At 42.5% G+C, this 19,499-nt stretch overlaps 1 protein-coding gene across 1 annotated transcript in view; it reads left to right on the top strand.

The window, feature by feature from the left end:
* LOC139562823 (CD151 antigen-like) overlaps positions 1-19,499 on the top strand; it is a 49,736-nt gene that overhangs the window by 15,621 nt on the left and 14,616 nt on the right. Inside the window, exon 3 of the mRNA XM_071380936.1 lies at positions 15,302-15,493. Coding sequence (XP_071237037.1) covers positions 15,302-15,493 — 192 coding nt within the window. The remainder of the gene's footprint in view (positions 1-15,301; positions 15,494-19,499) is intronic.

Raw genomic sequence — 19,499 nt, 5'->3', positions numbered from 1 at the left:
CTTTCTGTCTCGAACTCACTGTTGCAGGAAACTCTCCGAGGGCCCAGAATATTTTATACTATGTTTCAAGTTCCTTGAAGACAGGCCATGTGTAGCCAATGTGATTTATAGGATATCATCTACCTGCAGGCTGCATTGTTTTTATTTGTTGGTTTTATGTAGGCTATTTTTACATATTGGCAATTTGCTCCTGAGTGGCGCAGCGGTCTAAGGGACTGCGTCTCAGTGCTAGAGGCGTCGCTACAGACCCTAGTTCTATGGGAGTCCCATAGGGTGGCACAATTTGCCCAGCGTCGTCCGGGTTAGGGCAGGGTTTGGCTTGGATAGGCCGTCATTGTAAAATAAGAATTTGTTCTTAACTGTCTTGCCTAGTTAAATAAAGCTTAAACATTTTTTTAAATAAGATTTAAATCGTTTTCATTTAGATTGGATTTTGATTAACCACATGACATTGATTTTGAGATGAAGACTTTATTCTAAAATAAATGAAAGTGTTCCATAAAAATGGGGCAGCAGGTAGCCTAGTGGTTAGAGCGTTGGGCCAGTAACCGAAAGGTTGCTGGATCGAATCACCAAGCTGACAAGGTAAAAATCTCTCATTCTGCCCCTGAACAAGGCAGTTAACCCACTGTTCCCCGGTAGGCCGTCATTGTAAATAAGAATGACTTGCCTAGTTAAATAAAGGTAAAAAAAATCTGAACTTGCACTCCGATAAGTAGAAATTGTACGATAACTTGGCACTTGAAATGGAAAAGTTGCCGACTGGTGTAGCTTATTACAGGCACCTTCAGGAGCTTAATGGCAGAATCTGGAAGGGCAGTGGGAGGAGGGGGGGGTCTTACAGAGTACAGTATCTTAACATCAGCATGACTGACTGCGCTTGTGTTTGTGTATGTATCACAGACTGAAAGTCATTGACATCGAGTGTATTGCCACCCATCTCCTCTGCTCCCTTAGTGAATGAATGACCCTGCGTTACAAGGAGATCAGTAGCTGTGTAAGTGATTGAGTTGGCACGGGGACACGTTTTTTGGCGCAGTGCTGCAACATCTGCTGATGTACAAGTGTAAATGTTTTATGCGGTCGATTTAACCGCTTGTCATAATATTCAAACTGGGATATATTTTCTAAGTTGATATAGGCCTACACTTCTAGAGGGAATTATGATGTTGTGTTTTGAAGAAGAATATACTCCAAATACTGGCATTTTAATTAATACTCATGGTAACTATTCCACAGTATTTAATACTGCACAAGGATGAATGGCTATAAGGATTGAAGGTGGCAGTGGTTCATTTGTTTGCCACTGTAGGTGGTGGGCTGTAGCAAGCTATCTGCCTTGGTTTTCGAGATGATCGATCTATGTCAAGGGAGGAGCTGGTTTATAGGGTTCATCCCATTTAGTCGGCTGGTCGATTGTTTGGTCAATAGGCTGTTGGTCGACCGAGATTTCTTTAGTTAAGCAGTAGTGGACTGTTCCATTGTGAAGGCCGTGGGGATGGCACTGTACATCAGTCTAAGACATGTATATGGTTATATTACATAAGAACAATGGTGCAACACTAATACAAAGAATATATATTGTTTTTATAACATGCACTTTCTCCCGCAATGGATAGTGGTCGCTGTTGAATTGGCGCCTTTTCCTAGACCATGTTGCTACAGTGGCAAGAAAAAGTATGTGAACCCTTTGGAATTACCTGGATTTCTGCATACATTGGACATCAAATTTCAAATCTGATCTTCATAAAATAGGCCTAGCTAACTACTTCAACAATAGACCAACATAGTGTGCTTAAACTAATAACACACAAATGATTGCATTTTTCTTGTCTATATTGACTACATAATTTAAACATTCACAGTGTAAGTTGGAAAAAGTATGTGAACCCCTAGGCTAATGACCAAAAGCTAATTGGAGTCAGGTGTCAGCTAACCTGGAGTCCAATCAATGAGACGAGATTGGAGATGTAGGTTAGAGCTGTCTTGCCCTATAAGAAGAGGCATTGCCTGATGTGAACCACAATTCTTAATCTCAGAAGACCTAAGATTAAGAATTGTTGCCTTGCATAAAGCTGGAATGGGTTACAAAGTATCTCTAAAAGCCTTGATGTTCATCAGTCCATGGTAAGACAAATTGTCTATAAATGGAGAAAGTTCAACACTGTTGCTACTCTCCCTTAGGAGTGGCTGTCCTGCAAAGATGACTACAAGAGCACAGCTCAGAATGCTCAATGAGGTTAAGAAGCATCGTAGAGTGTCCGCAGAAGACTTACAGAAATCTCTGGAACAGGCTAACAACTCTGTTGACGAGTTTTCGATACGTAAAACACTAAACAAGAATGGTTTTCATGGGAGGACACCACGGAAGAAGCCACTGCTGTCCAAAAAAAACATTGCTGCACGTCTGAAGTTTGCAAAAGTGCACCTGGATGTTCCACAGCGCTACTGGCAAAATATTCTGTGGACAGATGAAACTACATTTGAGTTGTTTGGAAGGAACACACAACACTGTGTGGAGAAAAAACGGCACGCACACCAACATCAAAACCTCACCCCAACTGTAAAGTATGGAGGAGGGAGCATCATGGTTTGGGGCTGCTTTGCTGCCTCGGACATGGAAAGCTTGCTATCATCGCCGAAAAAATACAGTTCCAAGTTTATCAAGACAGCTAACATTCTCCTGAAAAATGTCTGTCCGCCAATTGAAGCTCAGCAGGCGTTGGGTGATGCAACAGGACAATGGCCCAAAACACAAGAGAAAATCAACAACAGAATGGCTTCAACAGATGAAAATACGCCTTCTGGAGTGGCCCAGTCATAGTCCTGACCTCAACCCGATTGAGATGCTGTGGCACGACCTCGAGAGCAGTTCACACCAGACATCCCAAGAATATTGCTGAACTGAAACAGTTTGTAAAGAGGAATGGTCCAAAATTCCTCCTGACCGCTGTGCAGGTCTGATCCACAACTACAGAAAACGTTTGGTTGAGGTTATTGCTGCCAAAGGAGGGTCAACCAGTTATGAAATCCAAGGGATAACATCATTTTCCCACCCTGCACTGTGAATGTTTACACGGTGTGTACAATAAAGACATGAAAATGTCTAATTGTTTGTGTGCTATTAGTTTAAGCAGACTGTGTTTGTCTATTGTTGTGATTTAGATGAAGATCAGATCAAATGTATGCAGAAGTCCAGGTATTTCCAAAGGTTTCACATACTTTTTCTTTCCACTGTAACTCTGGGTCTTCCTTTCCTATGGCGGTCCTCATGAGAGCCAGTTTCATCATAGCATTTGATGATTTTTGTGACAACCCTGGAAGAAACTTTTGAAGTTCTTGACATTTCTGCGTTGACTGACCTTCATGTCTTAAAGTAATGATAGACAGTCATTTCCCTTTGCTTATTTGAGCTGTTCTTGGACTTGGTCTTATACCAAATAGGGCTATCTTCTGTATACCACCCCTACCTTGTCACAACACAACTGATTGGCTCAAATGTATTAAGAAGGAAATAAATTCCACAAATGAACTTAACAAGACACACCTGTTAATTGAAATGCATTCTAGGTGACTACCTCATAAAGCTGGTTGAGAGAATGCCAAGGCAAAGGGTAGCTACTTTGAATAATCTCAAATATAAAGTATATTTTGGTTTAACACTTTTGCTTACTACATGATTCCATATGTGTTATTTCACAGTTTTGATGTCTTCACTATTATTCTACAATGTAGAAAATAGTAAAAATGAAGAAAAACCCTGGAATGAGTACGTGTCAACTTTTGACTAGTACTATGTATTGTTGTGGAAATTCATGTATACTGAGAGACACTTGGACAATTATTCAAACAATACCTTCCAGAGGAAACCTGGTTCTTATATATCTGACACTAAAAATGCTTAATAATGGCTGGTCATAACCACGAGATGAACCCAAAGTGGCTTATCTGCACTTGGTGTTGTTTTACCACCAGCCCAGGTGCCAGGATGATTAGGAACAATGAGGGTTTTGTTCTACTCCTGCAGGTTATCGCTATCTCAGTTCCACCCACCACATCTTGTCTATGGAATGCAGACTTTAGGTTTTATCACCAAGTCAACTATCAGCTCAAGCCCCAGAGGCCCAACTCAGTCCCACAGACACAGATGAGGGAGTACAATCCTCCATTTTGAGACTTCTCTCATCTTAAAAAGACATTTTAAAATATCGCTAATAAATTCTCTGCAGTCTAAGTCGGTATGAAACAAAATCATCATGTTGATACTGAGCATACTCCCATTGGTCAGCATGGTAGAAACAGCCTTTTCCATCCCGATCGCACCATCTGAAGAAACTGAAATTAGCATTATCTTGTTGGATAAATTCAGGTTGTGACTATCGTTCTAATTAAAATGTTTGAAGTTAGTGCCTAATGAACATGACCCAGGACAAGCATCATGATCCCGCTATTCATAAGGCGACACCTATGGACTCTATGTCCCATTAGCATAAACCTGCTATAGTTCCTGAGTATTATCATTATCATCAAAAATTGCAATTTGGTAATGGATATAGGTCAAATAGATTAGGATCAGTTTCACTCTCAGGATCAGAGTTCACCCTCTCCATCCACCAGGGCATGCTGAGAATAATGTCAACATCTTTGGTACACAACTTCTTTACACATGTCACAATCGACATAACAATCAATCCATAATACATGAATTGCGCCACTCATATAACAGATCTTTATTGTAAAGGGTTTAAACACTGTTTCCCATGCTTGTTCAATGACCCATAAACAATTAATGAACATGCACCTGTGGAACGGTCATTAAGACACTAACAGCTTACAGACGGTAGGCAATTAAGGTCACAGTTATGAAAACTTAGGACACTAAAGAGGCCTTTCTACTGACTGAAAAACACCAAAAGAATGATGCCCAGGGTCCCTGCTCATCTGCGTGAACGTGCCTTAGGCATGCTGCAAGGAGGCATGAGGACTGCAGATGTGGCCAGGGCAATAAATTGCAATGTCCGTACTGTGAGACGCCTAAGACGGCGCTACAGGGAGAAAGGACGGACAGCTGATCGTCCTCGCAGTGGCAGACCACGTGTAACAACACCTGCACAGGATCGGTACATCCGAACTTCACACCTGCGGGACAGGTACTGGATGGCAACAACAACTGCCCGAGTTACACCAGGAACGCACAATCCCTCCATCATTGCTCAGACTGTCCGCAATAGGCTGAGAGAGGCTGGACTGAGGGCTTGTAGGCCTGTTGTAAGGCAGGTCCTCACCAGACATCACTGGGAAACAACGTCGCCTATGGGCACAAACCCACCGTCGCTGGACCAGACAGGACTGGCAAAAAGTGCTCTTCACTGACGAGTTGGGTTTTGTCTCACCAGGGGTGATGGTCGGATTTGCGTTTATCGTCGAAAGAATGAGCGTTACACCGAGGCCTGTATTCTGGAGCGGGATCGATTTTGGAGGTGAAGGGTCCATCATGGTCTGGGGCGGTGTGTCAAAGCATCATCGGACTGAGCTTGTTGTCATTGCAGGCAATCTCAACGCTGTGCGTTACAAAGAAGACATCCTCCTCCTTCGTGTGGTACCCTTACTGCAGGCTCATCCTGACATTACCCTCCAGCATGACAATGCCACCAGCCGTACTGCTCATTCTGTGCCTGATTTCCTGCAAGACAGGAATGTCAGTGTTCTGCCATGTCCAGCGAAGAGCCCGGATCTCAATCCCATTGAGCATGTCTGGGACCTGCTGGATCGGAGAGTAGGGCTAGGGCCATTCCCCCCAGAAATGTCCGTGAACTTGCAAGTGCCTTGGTGGAAGGGTGGGGTAACATCTCGCAGCAATAACTGGCAAATCTGGTGTAGGCCATGAGGAGGAGATGCACTGCAGTACTTAATGCAGCTGGTGGCCACACCAGATACTGACTGTTACTATTGATTTTGACCCCCACCCCCCCCCTTTGTTCCGGGACAAATGATTCAATTTCTGTTAGTCACATGTCTGTGTAACTTATTCAGTTTATGTCTGTGTAACTTATTCAGTCTCCCGGGTGGCGCAGTGGTCTAGGGCACTGCATCGCAGTGCTAGCTGCGCCACCAGAGTCTCTGGGTTCGCGCCCAGGCTCTGTCGCAGCCGGCCGCAACCGGGAGATCCGTGGGGCGACGCACAATTGGCATAGCGTCGTCCGGGTTAGGGAGGGTTTGCCGGTAGGGGTAGGGATCCTTGTCTCAGTATGTATAAAAAAAAAATGTAATAAAATGTATGCACTCTACTGTAAGTCGCTCTGGATAAGAGCGTCTGCTCTTGGCCGGTAGGGATATCCTTGTCTCAGTATGTAAAAATGTAATAAAATGTATGCACTCTACTGTAAGTCGCTCTGGATAAGAGCGTCTGCTAAATGACTAAAAATGTAAATGTAAAATGTCTGTGAAACTAGTTCAGTTTACGTCTGTTGTTGAATTTTATGTTCATACAAATATTTACACGTTAAGTTTCCTGAAAATAAACGCAGTTGACAGTGAGAGGACGTTTCTTTTTTTGCTGAATTTAGTTATTACCATACTAACAATTTACTCAAATCAATTAGTCACTTTTAAAAGTCATTCAGTTAACAAATCATAATCAAAACACAATTATCCAACCCACATTTTTAGGATGACATTGCTCAGTGATTCACATTGAGTGGTAGAACAGAAGTTAAAACCCTCAATTTAACACACATCCACACTGACAGAATGTACATTTATATTAACATACAAAATATGAATCTTATAATTCTAGTGGTTAACTTTCTCATCACGACTATAATTACAGATCAGTATCTCAATGCATTCTTAGTCTAAATTACTATACATTTAGCAGTGTGTAGACTTCCACAATCAACCTGATACCCCCTAAATAACAATTTTGGACAAGTCTAAATCAATTACAGGCACATTTGATCAACCCCCCCCCCCTTTCCCTGAGCACTCAGTCTTCTGGTGTCTCTTCATTGTCTTCTTCAGATAGCTTCACAGTTCAAAGTGGATGGCCCATGATAATGTCTCAATTTCAATGTCTCACCTGAGCCGCCACCACCTTTACTACCCATTATGTCTTGTCCATTTGCCAACCAGTATACCAGCAACATGAGAAGTTTTGGAACGGATCTCTCTCCATGCTCACTCCACGTGGACTACTGTCGCACTCCTTGGAGAAAAGGACGAGAGAAAAGGCAGTTGACAGCTTCGACTGGATGCTGTGTACAGGTTGCTGGCTTGGACTCAGGTCTCTCAATAGAAGTGGTGCAGGACATGGACGTATTGAACACCATTTCTTCAGCCGGTTAGAGAAGGTTTTGAGGTCCAATTTTGGTCAAATTGTCCCTTCCATGCATACCATCTGTAGTTACCTTTGCCATAATCTCAAAAGAGGATAGATCAGAACAACTATTTTAGTTTGGGCTATTCTGATTTCAAGAAATCCAAACAAATGGTTTACTGTATGCCAAATTATTACTACAACCAATATTCTCAATGCAAATTTCTAAGACCAATGTCAAAGAAAATAACAACACTGTTGAATTTTCCTTCTCAAATTGGCTTATACTCCCCTATCACAGTGTCGACCTAACCGCCGGAGTCACCGGGTCAGGGAGTTAGAGGCCTAATCCTTAGGGAGAAATCCTGAGCATCCAGCAGATGCAATCTGGTGAGCTTTGTATCGAAACAAACAAACAACGCAACAATACACTCCTTCATATATCACTCAATACACTTCATATATCGCTCGAGGTGTGAACTTCAATCCAAAAACCTCGAAGGACTGGTAATTCCCCCATTTTGACACATGACTCACAACGTGATTAATGTTTAAAAACCAACACGGCAAATCAAATGAAAATTACTACCATTAACTCCATAGATTTTTTTTTTTTTTCTACCCATAACTTGATTCAAGGAATAGAAAAATAGACTAGAGACAGGTCTATCCTTTTCGTGGTCCGAATCACACAGATAACTATTAATTATAAACTTCTCTGTCATTATGAGTATTACAAATGACCTTCAAATCAGTATTACAAATTACCTTTAAATCATCACCCAATGTCTCTTGGCTTTCCAGTGAGGGCGATCAAACCACACTAGAATGTCAGGTCAGAGGTCATTCAAACCCTTCAAATAAGCGTTTCTTTCCCGATTAGACAAATTATTTAAAAACAGTCAAACATTTCATACATTTCGTATCCCAGGTTACAGTAATTTCTTCAGTACATGTCTTATCAAAAATAATTAACGTGTTCAATTTACACATTTTTTTACACTTCAAATTGTGCCCCTTTTAGATATCTCAGCTCTAATCTGTGAAAAACCCACTAAAACCAAATGAAATGGACCCCTCACAATAAGGCAGACATGGCATTAAAAACAATAACAAATATTCACAATATAGGGTAAAAACAAACAATTTGCCAGGCCTTATTTAATGTGGGAGCTCCCTTAACATACATACTGTAGTGGACTTCCATCAGTCCTGGAAGAAAGAATCCTACTCAAAACACATCAGATAATGGTGTTCCATTAAGTGGAATAGACACCTTCTAAAGTAAACAATCGGAGATACCCTTTCCGGTGATCTCATCATTGTCCCCCAAAAAACTTCAAGCCGTATTGGCTATTTTATTTAAATGTATTACCCGGACAGAGAAAATCCCATAAGCGGTTATAGTTTAATTGGTTCGTGTACAGAGTCCATGTATAACGTAGGAAATCTTAGGTACTCACATTAACCATTCCATGTGCGTTTTCAATGACTCTCCATCGCCGTACTCCCAGTGGAACCCAAAAAAAACGTTAGTTTCCCGGGCGCTGCCCGGCCGTTCATGGGATTAATGCTCCACACATATCCTCAACGGTTTTCTAGACTTCCAGAAATTATAGATAACGCTACATATCGAATCCAAATTGAAATCAACTTATTTTACTCATTTCTATATCTTATCTAAACTTCAGATTTAACACTTATTTCCACACTCACATTCACAAACACAGGACACACAGGGGAATGAGACGGGCAAGAGGGAAAACCAGTTAGTGCTGTTTTCAGATATCAAACCCTGTCTATATGAACAGGGAAACCCATACCATTATCAAAATATTGCCTAATTAGTGGTCCCAAAACAAGTGTTGTGTCCACACTGGGATATCGCCTGCTGCGATTACTGTGGTAGATGTAAGAATCTATATCTAAATGTGCAAAACTACCTACGGAGTACCCACGTCTCCTATCTAACTATGTAACACGGTCCCAAAAATCCAATCTTACCTCGTATTTTCTAAGTACCAGGAATATCAAAACACTCACAATAACACCTCACAATAGTAACCCAAGGTATACCTGTTTACCTCATTTATCAATTTTTTTTATCAAAACATTACACGTTATAATTTGAACTTCACCAAGCCGAGTGTTCTCGCAAGATCACTTGCGCTCTAGTCCCTTGCTCTACAGTCGTGGCCAAATGTTTTGAGAATGACACAAATATTAATTTTCACAAAGTCTGCTGCCTCAGTTTCTATGATGGCAATTTGCATATACCCCAGAATGTTATGAAGAGTGATCAGATGAATTGCAATTAATTGCAAAGTCCCTCTTTGCCATGCAAATGAACTGTATCCCCCAAAAACATTTCCACTGCATTTCAGCCCTGCCACAAAAGGACCAATTGACATCATGTCAGTGATTCTCTCGTTAACTTCTTATGGCTGCAATCCCGTTAATGGGATCGATATGACAACAGCCAGTGAAAGTGCAGGGCGCCAAATTCAAACAACAGAAATCTCATCATTACAATTCCTCAAACATACATGTGTCTTATACCATTTTAAAGGTAATCTTGTTGTTAATCCCACCAACGTGTTCGATTTCAAATAGGCTTTTCAGCGAAAGCACCACAAACGATTGTTAGGTCACCACCAACTCAAAGACAAATTCAGCCATTTTTTCAGCCAAAGAGAGGAGTCACAAAAAGCAGAAATAGAGATACAATTAATCACTAACCTTTGATGATCTTCATCAGATGACACTCATAGGACTTCATGTTACACAATACATATATGTCTTGTTCGATTAAGTTCATATTTATATCCAAAAACCTCAGTTTACATTGGCGCCATGTTCAGAAATGCCTCCAAAATATCCGGAGCCACGTCATAACAGAAATACTCATCATAAACTTTGATGAAAGATACATGTTTTACATAGAATTAATGATACACTTGTTCTTAATGCAACCGCTGTGTCAGATTTCAAAAAGATTTACGGCAAAACTCAATAATCTGAAAACAGCTTTCAGCCACAAAAGCAAGCCATACAGTTACGCGCCAAATTGTGCAGTCAACAAAACTCATAAAACGCATTATAAATCTTCACTTACCTTTGCTGATCTTCGTCGGAATGCAATCCCAGAACTCCCACTTCCACAAGAAATGTTTGTTTTGTTCGGTAATGTCCATCATTTATGTCCAAATAGCTATTTTTGTAGCGTGTTTGGTAAACAAATCCAAAGTCAGGAAGCGAGTTCACTAAAAGCTGACTAAATGTCAAAAAGTTCCGTAACAGTCAGTAGAAACATGTCAAACGATGTATTGAATCAATCTTTAGAATGTTTTTAACATAAATCTTGAATAACGTTCCAACCGGAGAATTACATTGACTTCAGATGAGCGATGGAACAGAGCTCCCTCTCATGTGAACGCGCATGGTCAAAGAATGGTCAGGTCATGGCAGACCTGACTAATTCCCCTCTCATTCAGCCCCCCTTCACAGTAGAGGCATCAAACAAGGTTCTACAGACTGTTGACATCTAGTGGAAGCCGTATGAAGTGCAAACTCATCCATATCTCGCTGTGATTTCAATAGGATCTTGGTTGAAAATCGACCAGCCTCAGAATTTCCACTTCCTGTTTGGATTTTTTCTCAGGTTTTTGCCTGACATATGAGTTCTGTTATACTCACAGACATAATTCAAACAGTTTTAGAAACTTCAGAGTGTTTCCTATCCAATACTAATAATAATATGCATATATTAGCAACTATGACTGAGGAGCAGGCCGTTTACTCTGGGCACCCCTGTGCACCTTTCATCCAAGCTACTCAATACTGCCCTTGCAGCCATAAGAAGTTGACACAGGTGTGTGTGAGTGTTGACGAGCACAAGGCTGGAGATCACTCTCTCATGCTGATCGAGTTCGAATAAGACTGGAAGCTTCAAAAGGAGGGTGGTGCTTTGAATCATTGTTCTTCCTCTGTCAACCATGGTTCCCTGCAAGGAAACACATGCCGTCATCATTGCTTTGCACAAAAAGGGCTTCACAGGCAAGGATATTGCTGCCAGTAAGATTGCACCTAAATCAACCATTTATCGGATCATCAAGAACTTCAAGGAGAGCGGTTCAATTGTTGTGAAGAAGGCTTCAGGGGGCCCAAGAAAGTCCAGCAAGCAGGGACAGACTGATATCCTGCAAAAGGTACAGGGATTGGACTGCTGAGGACTGGGGTAAAGTCATTTTCTCTGATGAATCCCCTTTCCATTTGTTTGGGGCATCCGGAAAAAAGCTTGTCCGGAGAAGACAAGGTGAGCGCTTACAATCAGTCCTGTGTCATGCCAACAGTAAAGCATCCTGAGACCATTCATGTGTGGGGTTGCTTCTCAGCCAAGGGACTGGGCTCACTCACAATTTTGCCTAAGAACACAGCCATGAATAAAGAATGGTACCAACACATCCTCTGAGAGCAACTTCTCCCAACCATCCAGGAACAGTTTGGTGACAAACAATGCCTTTTACAGCATGATGGAGCACCTTGCCATAAGGCAAAAGGTATCACTAAGTGGCTCAGGGAACAAAACATTGATATTTTGGGTCCATGGCCAGGAAACTCCCCAGACCTGAATCCCATTGAGAACTTGTGGGCAATCCTCAAGAGGTAGGTGGACAAGCAAAACCCCACAAATTCTGACAAACTCCAAGCATTGATTATGCAAGAATGGGCTGCCATCAGTCAGGATGTGGCCCAGAAGTTAATTGACAGCATGCCAGGGCAGATTGCAGAGGTCTTGAAAAAGAAGGGTCAACACTGCAAATATTGACTCTTTGCATCAACTTCATGTAATTGTCAATAAAAGCCTTTGACACTTATGAAATGCTTGTAATTATACTTCAGTATTCCATAGTAACATCTGACAAAAATATCTAAAGACACTGAAGCAGTAAATTGAGGAAATTAATATTTGTCATTCTCAAAACCTTTGGCCACGATTGTACACATTAACCTCACCAGTTCTACTGTGATAAACCCAGTATAACGGATACACCTGTACTGAAAGGCCCTAGAGTCTGCAACACCGCAAAGCAAGGGGCACCACCAAGCAAGCGGCACCATGAAGACCAAAGAGCTCCAAACAGGTTAGGGACAAAGTTGTGGAGAAGTACAGATCAGGGTTGTGTTATAAAAAAATATCAGAAACATTGAACATCCCATGGTGCACCGTTAAATCCATTATAAAAAAATTGAAAGAATATGGCACCACAACAAACCTGCCGAGAGATGGCCGCCCACCAAAACACACGGACCAGGCAGGTAGGACATTAATCAGAGGCGCAACAAAGAGACCAAAGATGACCCTGAAGGAGCTGCAAAGCTCCACAGCAGAGATTGGAGTATCTGTCCATAGGACCACTTTAAGCTGTACATTCCAAAGAGCTGGGCTTTACGGAAGAGTGGCCAAAAAAAGCCATTGCTTAAAGAAAAAAAGAAGCAAACACATTTGGTGTTCGCCAAAAGGCATGTGGGACACTCCCCAAACATATAGAAGAAGGTACTCTGGTTAGATGAGATAAAAATTTTGCTTTTTGGCCATCAAGGAAAACACTATGTCTGGCGCAAACCCAACACCTCTCATCACCCCGAGAACCCCATCCCCACAGTGAAGCATGGTGGTGGCAGCATCCTGCTGTGGGGATGTTTTTCATCGGCAGGGACTGGGAAACTAGTCCGAATTGAAGGAATGATTGATGGTGCTAAATACAGTGAAATTCTTGAGGGAAACCTGTTTCTGTCTTCCAGAGATTTGAGCATGAGGACGGAGGTTCACCTTCCAGCAGGACAATGACCCTAAGAATACTTCAGAAGCACATTCGAGTAGTTTAAGGGTAAACATTTAAATGTATTGGAATGGCCTAGTCAAAGGCCAGACCTCAATCCAATTGACAATCTGTGGTATGACTTAAAGATTGCTGTACACCAGCGGAACCCATCCAACTTGAAGGAGCTGGAGCAGTTTTGCCTTGAAGAATGGGCAAAAATCCCGGTGGCTAGATTTGCTAAGCTTATAGAGACACCCCAAGACACTTGCAGCTGTAAATGCTGCAAAAGGTGGCTCTACAAAGTATTGACTTTGGGGCGGGGGGGGGGGGGGTAGGCATGTTGGTAGGCATGTTGTGTTAATCAAATAATACAAACCCCCAAAGAATTCCAAGTTGGAAGGCACAAAATAGGAAAAATGCCAAGGGGGTGAATACTTTCACAAGCCACTGTAACTCTGATTTAGGTGTTTACATGTCCTAATAATTCAAAAGATTGCTCAGAAAAACTGGTTTTAATCAGCATATGCTTACTTCGATTATGACCTTATGTGATTTAAGATAAGCAGAGTAAGGTGTCTACATGACTAATGCCATAATCAGATTAATATCAAATTATTAGTGTGCATGTAAACATACTGAACATTTTAGTATTTGAAACTCAAACATTAGTTTCTCAACTCCTTTTTCAATAATCCTACAGGCTCTTTATCATTCTCTATTGCTTATATTCCAATGCATCCGACATCATGCAATGCCAACCATGGTATTGACCAGCTGCTATTTGAGGACTCCTCTGGTTTAGAAACCAAACTCTGGTTATCTTATTGCGGAGCCCATTGTACAACAGTTTTTAGAGAATATTTTATTGCAAGGTATGCTATATGTGTAGGCTATGTCATATGTATTGGCTAATATGCAAATGCAGCTGTCGGTTTTTAAACCTCCATGCTAGCATACATTGCATTCGGAATGTATTCCGACCCCTTTTTCCACTTTTTGTTATGTTACAGGCTTATTCTAAAATGTATAAAATAAAAACAATTCCCTCATCAATCTACATACAACACCCCTTAATGACTAAGCAAAAACAGGATTTTAGATCTTTCAGCAAATGTATTTGCGAAAATGGCCCTTGAATGTTTAGGTACACCTACTGGAAAGCACTTTGTCAACACCTATTCACCATCGTTCACACCCTCTAAAGCCTTAGTCCCACCCATCTCTTTAAGGATTCACATCTGGCTGAGGCCTAGGATTGATCCGATCATTCTGAACTAACGACAGCAGTCAGGCACCCAAGCTAACTGGCTGATGTTGGATAGTTTGCTAGCTACTTCCACACAAATGAGAGAACAGCTCACTGACCATTTTACTCACCCTAGCAGAGCTGGTTAGGCTGTTTTTATGTTATCCAGAGCATTGGTGACTGCAACTGTGCTGCTGGCAACAATTTATTTACGCTTTTTTGGCCAACGTTTACTGACACTGGCCATATTCAATGGATGTTGATCGTTCGTAAATTCGTCAGTTATTCTGCGCTCTGGCACACAGAAGAGAGTGCTCTGAAATCAAAGTAGATAGCCAGAGCGAATTTACCAGTCACGTCTATCGGCAGTTGTCACAGTGACATCATGAACATTCTATTTGTAATAAAATGGTTACTTGCATAGTGGAGTCTTTTTTGTTTAGACATGAACCACAATCCCAACTCATAACGTTACTACCCTGCATGAATCTGCAGGTAGCTAACCAACCAGGTTAAATGTTAGCTATAACTAGCAATACAAATGGCTCTGAGATACGTGCATGATCTGTGTAGTTATATTATTCGTAACTTTAGCTAGTGAGCCAGCCAGCTAACTTTAGCTAGCTAGGTAATAGTACACTTTAAACTTGAATTGAAAACAACTATCTTAACTGTATACATGGATGGACACTTCTCCCGCTCTGTCACGGATGCCATGGTTGCCCTTTAGTTTGAAGATATAATCCGGAGACAGGTGTTTTATACAACAGTCTTGTGTGTTCTCTTTTCGACTCCGTCTGCATATTTGTAATCAAACGGCAGAATTTTGATTCCACTGATTTCATAACTTGGTCCTCCAGAAAGTGGAGAGCAACACTTATGCAGTTCTACAATGTGAAATCTTTGTCCTCCCAGCTGGCAGGGGGCGTGGTGATGGCGGTGGGCATCTGGACGCTGGTGGAGAAGAGCGACTACATCAGCCTGCTCTCCTCCGCGACCTACGCCGCCTCCGCCTACATCCTGATCCTAGCCGGGGCCATCGTCATGGTGACGGGAGTGCTGGGCTGCTGCGCCACCTTCAAGGAGCAGAGGAGGCTGCTGAGAGTGGTGAGTGGTGACCCTCAATTATGCACAAACATTTGCGCACACACACACACACACACACACACACACACACACACACACACACACACACACACACGTGTGACACAAGTGGAAATTCTGTTCCAACCGGGACGCAAACTTCCAATCCTCCACACCGTAACATATATAAAAGTTTATTTGCGGCATGCACAGGACACAACAGGTGTAAAATTCTTACCTTGAGAGCTCTTCCCCAACAATGTAGTGATAAGAATGATATAGATAATAATCAAGAATATAATAAACACGTAAGAAACTCAAACACAAGAATGCAAGTATATACATGTCAGAGCCAGTACCTTATTCAATGTGCAGGGAGACTGGGGTGGTTGAGGTAGGTTTATACATAAAAGTGACTGGTAGCAGGATATACATAGAAACAGGTCTGAAAAGCGTCAGTGAATGTGTGTGTGAGTATGTGCGTGACAGTGAATGTGTGTGTGTATAAATGGGTAGAGACCTGTGGATGGGCATAGTAAGTGGGGCTAGGCTGTGGGAGAGGGAGATCAGTCGTTGTTAGCCATTTAAGTCTTGTGGCCAGGGAATAAAATCTGTTGGTCTGTGCCTTGATGCACTGGTACCGCCTGCCGGACGGGAGCATGGAGAACTGTCCATGTCTCAAGTGGCTGGAGTCTTTGGCAATTTTTTAGGCCTTTCTCAAATATCATCTGGCATGTACGTCCTGGATGACTGGGAGATCACCCCCAGTGATGTGCTGGGTCGTTCGCATCACCCTCTGTTGGGCCTTCCGGTCGAGGGCCTTCTCCACGACTGTGCTGGTGTGAGTGGACCATGTTAGGTCCTCAGTGATGTGGACACAGAGGAACTTGAAGCTCTTGACCCTCTCCACTGCAGCCCTGTGGATGGGGGTGTACACCCCCACTGTTCCCTGTAGTACATGATCAGCCCCTTGGTCTTGCTGACGTTGACAGAGAGGTCATTGACCTCCTCCTTGTAGGCTGTCTCATCGATTGTGATCAGGCATACCACCACCGCGTCATCAGCAACCTTGATGATGGAGTTGGAGTCGTGTGTGGCCACACAGTCGTGGGTAAACAGGGAGTAGAGGACGGGGCTAAGCACACCCCAGGGCAGGCCCATGTTGAGGGTCAGCATGGCAGAGGTGTTGTTACTAGGGCTGTTGCGGTGACCGTATTACCGCCACACCGGTGGTCATGAGTCATGAAGGCAGTCAAATACCACGTGATCGTTTAATCACGGTAATTAGGCTTCTCCAAGCTCTGATGCTGCTGATGGTCATTAGTAGCCTACCAAACTTGCTAACTACCTGGTACTCAGCACTCTTGTTTTTCTAATCACTCTGACATCAATGCAAATGTACTCAAATCTAATCAAACACTTCATGAGAGTCCATGAGCTCATGTTGTTCAACATTTCAATAGGCTATGCAGTTGCGGGAGAAAACAGAGTGATGGCCCCTAGTAAAAAGAGGAGGATCAGCTTTCTATAGGCTAGGACTAAAATATTTATTTCTCAACTTTCCTAATATTAAGCACATATTTACAAGAGAACTATAGCCTACCTGGCTGGCATGAAATAAACCACGGGGAGAACTGTCCTCCATTCGCTATTTAAGTGCATAGATGACATGTATTTTTCCCCCCTGCTCCTGTTTCGATACAGGTGCATGATAATGGTCCATTCTAAATCAAAACAAATTTAACACATTTTATTTAGTATATGTAAAGACAAGATTAAATCAAGAATAGTCTGATGGTTGACAATATTAGCCTATCACTTGTGAATTATATATTATCACTTGTGAATGATGCCCAGCATAAGAAACAATGCCTTTTTTTTGGCGACTTTTTCTAATCATAGTCGCACACCTCATGTAGCTTAGCCCATAGGCCTCTATGTTTTAATAAGGTTTGTATCACAACTAAAGTGGCCAAATAATTTCTTAAAATTAAGAACGTTAATCTGCTTTACAAGGGATGTATTGCCTAACTGGCATATATAAGCAGCGAGTGAGTTTCAAGTTTGGGGAAGATCCTTTTCACCATAATGCGCTTTTATAATAAAAGTATTACATGCATAATTGCATTTGCTGTCACTTTTGATAATGGTGTTTTGCGCTAATAAAACATTTGCGCTTATAGCCTACTACCATGTGCGCATTGCAATGTAAAGAAATAGCCTAATAGTTTATAAACATTTCAAGCTAAAAGTTCTGATCTGTTGCATCAGCCACATTGCATAAAAAAGTTTTTTTGATACTTGTGGTTGTATTAATTTGATCTATCGCATCCCACAACTGTCAGACTAAGTTTGGAATATTTATTTCTCGCATAGAATAGGTCGACCTTTGTACTATGGGGGATAGTAGATTGACATAGGCTAGTGCTTTTGCTGTTCGTTAAGCCTACACATCTTGTTGGCTGACGAAAAGTAAATGTGGACAGTTCTTCCAATGTCTTCAATATGCACCTCGGAATTGGATAAGGATGCGCGCAGTTGCGTCTCCGATGTGTCTGTCTTCACTTGTAGCCTGTGAGAGAGACCCGATCACGTGATGGAGTGTGCAGCACTTAGGGAGAAGGGCACAACGGCCATTGGCCGCAAAGGGCATGAATGTTTTTAGGGTGCATTACGGCCATACAAAGGGGATGCCGCTGTGAAATTCTAGGCATTATCAAGTGCAAGTCAAATTGTGAATGAGTGACTGATGTACAGCCTGTGCAAAAAACCTTTCAAACAACTTTTTTCAAAACATCTTTAGTCACATCATGCAGCCTTACAATGTATTAAATCAAAACATATAGCCCAACGTTTGTAGAACAACTAAAGTTACATTAATAACTCTAAATTAAGCATATCTGAATACCTATTTCTTTGTTAACTGCTCAACACAAAATAGCTTTGTTTGCCCACTCCCTCAAATCGTTTGGAGAAAATATAATTTTTATTGAGCTTTGTTCAATTGTATTCTTCATACTTATTTACCCCCTTTTCTCCCCAATTTCGTGGTATCCAATTGTCTCATGGAGATGCGAAGGTCGAGAGCCGTGCATCCTCCGAAACACAACCCAACCAAGCCGCACTGCTTCTTGACACAATGCCCACTTAACCCGGAAACCAGCCGCACTAATGTGTCGGAGGAAACATCGTACACCTGGCGACCGTGTCAGCATGCACTGCGCCCGGCCTGCCACAGGAGTCGCTAGTGCGCGATGGGACAATGACATCCCTGCCGGCCAAACCCTCCCCTAACCCGGACGACGCTGGGCCAATTGTGCGCTGCCCCATGGGTCTCCTGTTCGCGGCCGGCTGCGACAGAGCCTGGACTCGAACCTAGAATCTCTAGTGGCACAGCTAGCACTACGATGCAGTGCCTTAGGTCACTGCGCCACTCGGGAGGCCCTATATCATCCTTTTGCCTGTTTGATGGCTTTGCGGATGTTGTACCTAGACTTTTTGTTCACGTTCCTAAGCCGTAGCCTCGGGGTTGTCTGCGATAGCCCTGTGTGCGGTAGCTCTGTCCTTTAGCTTAGCATGTACTTCTTTGTTAATCGAGGGCTTTTGATTGGGGAAGTATCGAACCTTCACTGTGGGGACAACGTCGGCGATGCATTTCCTAATGAAGCCGGTGACAGAGGTGGTTAGCTCGTTGATGCTTTTGGTGGAGTCTTAGAATATATTCCAGTCAGTGCTAGTAAAGCAGTCCTGCATCATAGCCTCCGCTTCGGTGGACCATTTCTCTACGGAGCGTATCACAAGTACTTCCTGTTTGAGCTTCTGTTTGCAAACAGTAAGCAGGAGAATAGAGTCATGATCTGTTTGCTGAAGGGGGGACGAGGGAGGGCCTTGTATGCTTGCTTGTTTCATAAGGACGCCCTCTCTCCTGCGTTTCGTCTTGGGTAGATTGGGTCGTGGGTACACAAAGAGCCCAGGGCAGATGAGTCGAAGTTGAAGCCTGAATTGAGGTAGGTAACTTCCCATCTGGTGT

This window comes from Salvelinus alpinus, chromosome 33 (genome assembly GCF_045679555.1).
Source record: "Salvelinus alpinus chromosome 33, SLU_Salpinus.1, whole genome shotgun sequence".
In the NCBI taxonomy this organism is placed as follows: Eukaryota; Metazoa; Chordata; class Actinopteri; order Salmoniformes; family Salmonidae; genus Salvelinus; species Salvelinus alpinus.
Note: the sequence above shows the minus strand (reverse complement) of the source record. Positions and strands in the feature narration are given on the sequence as shown.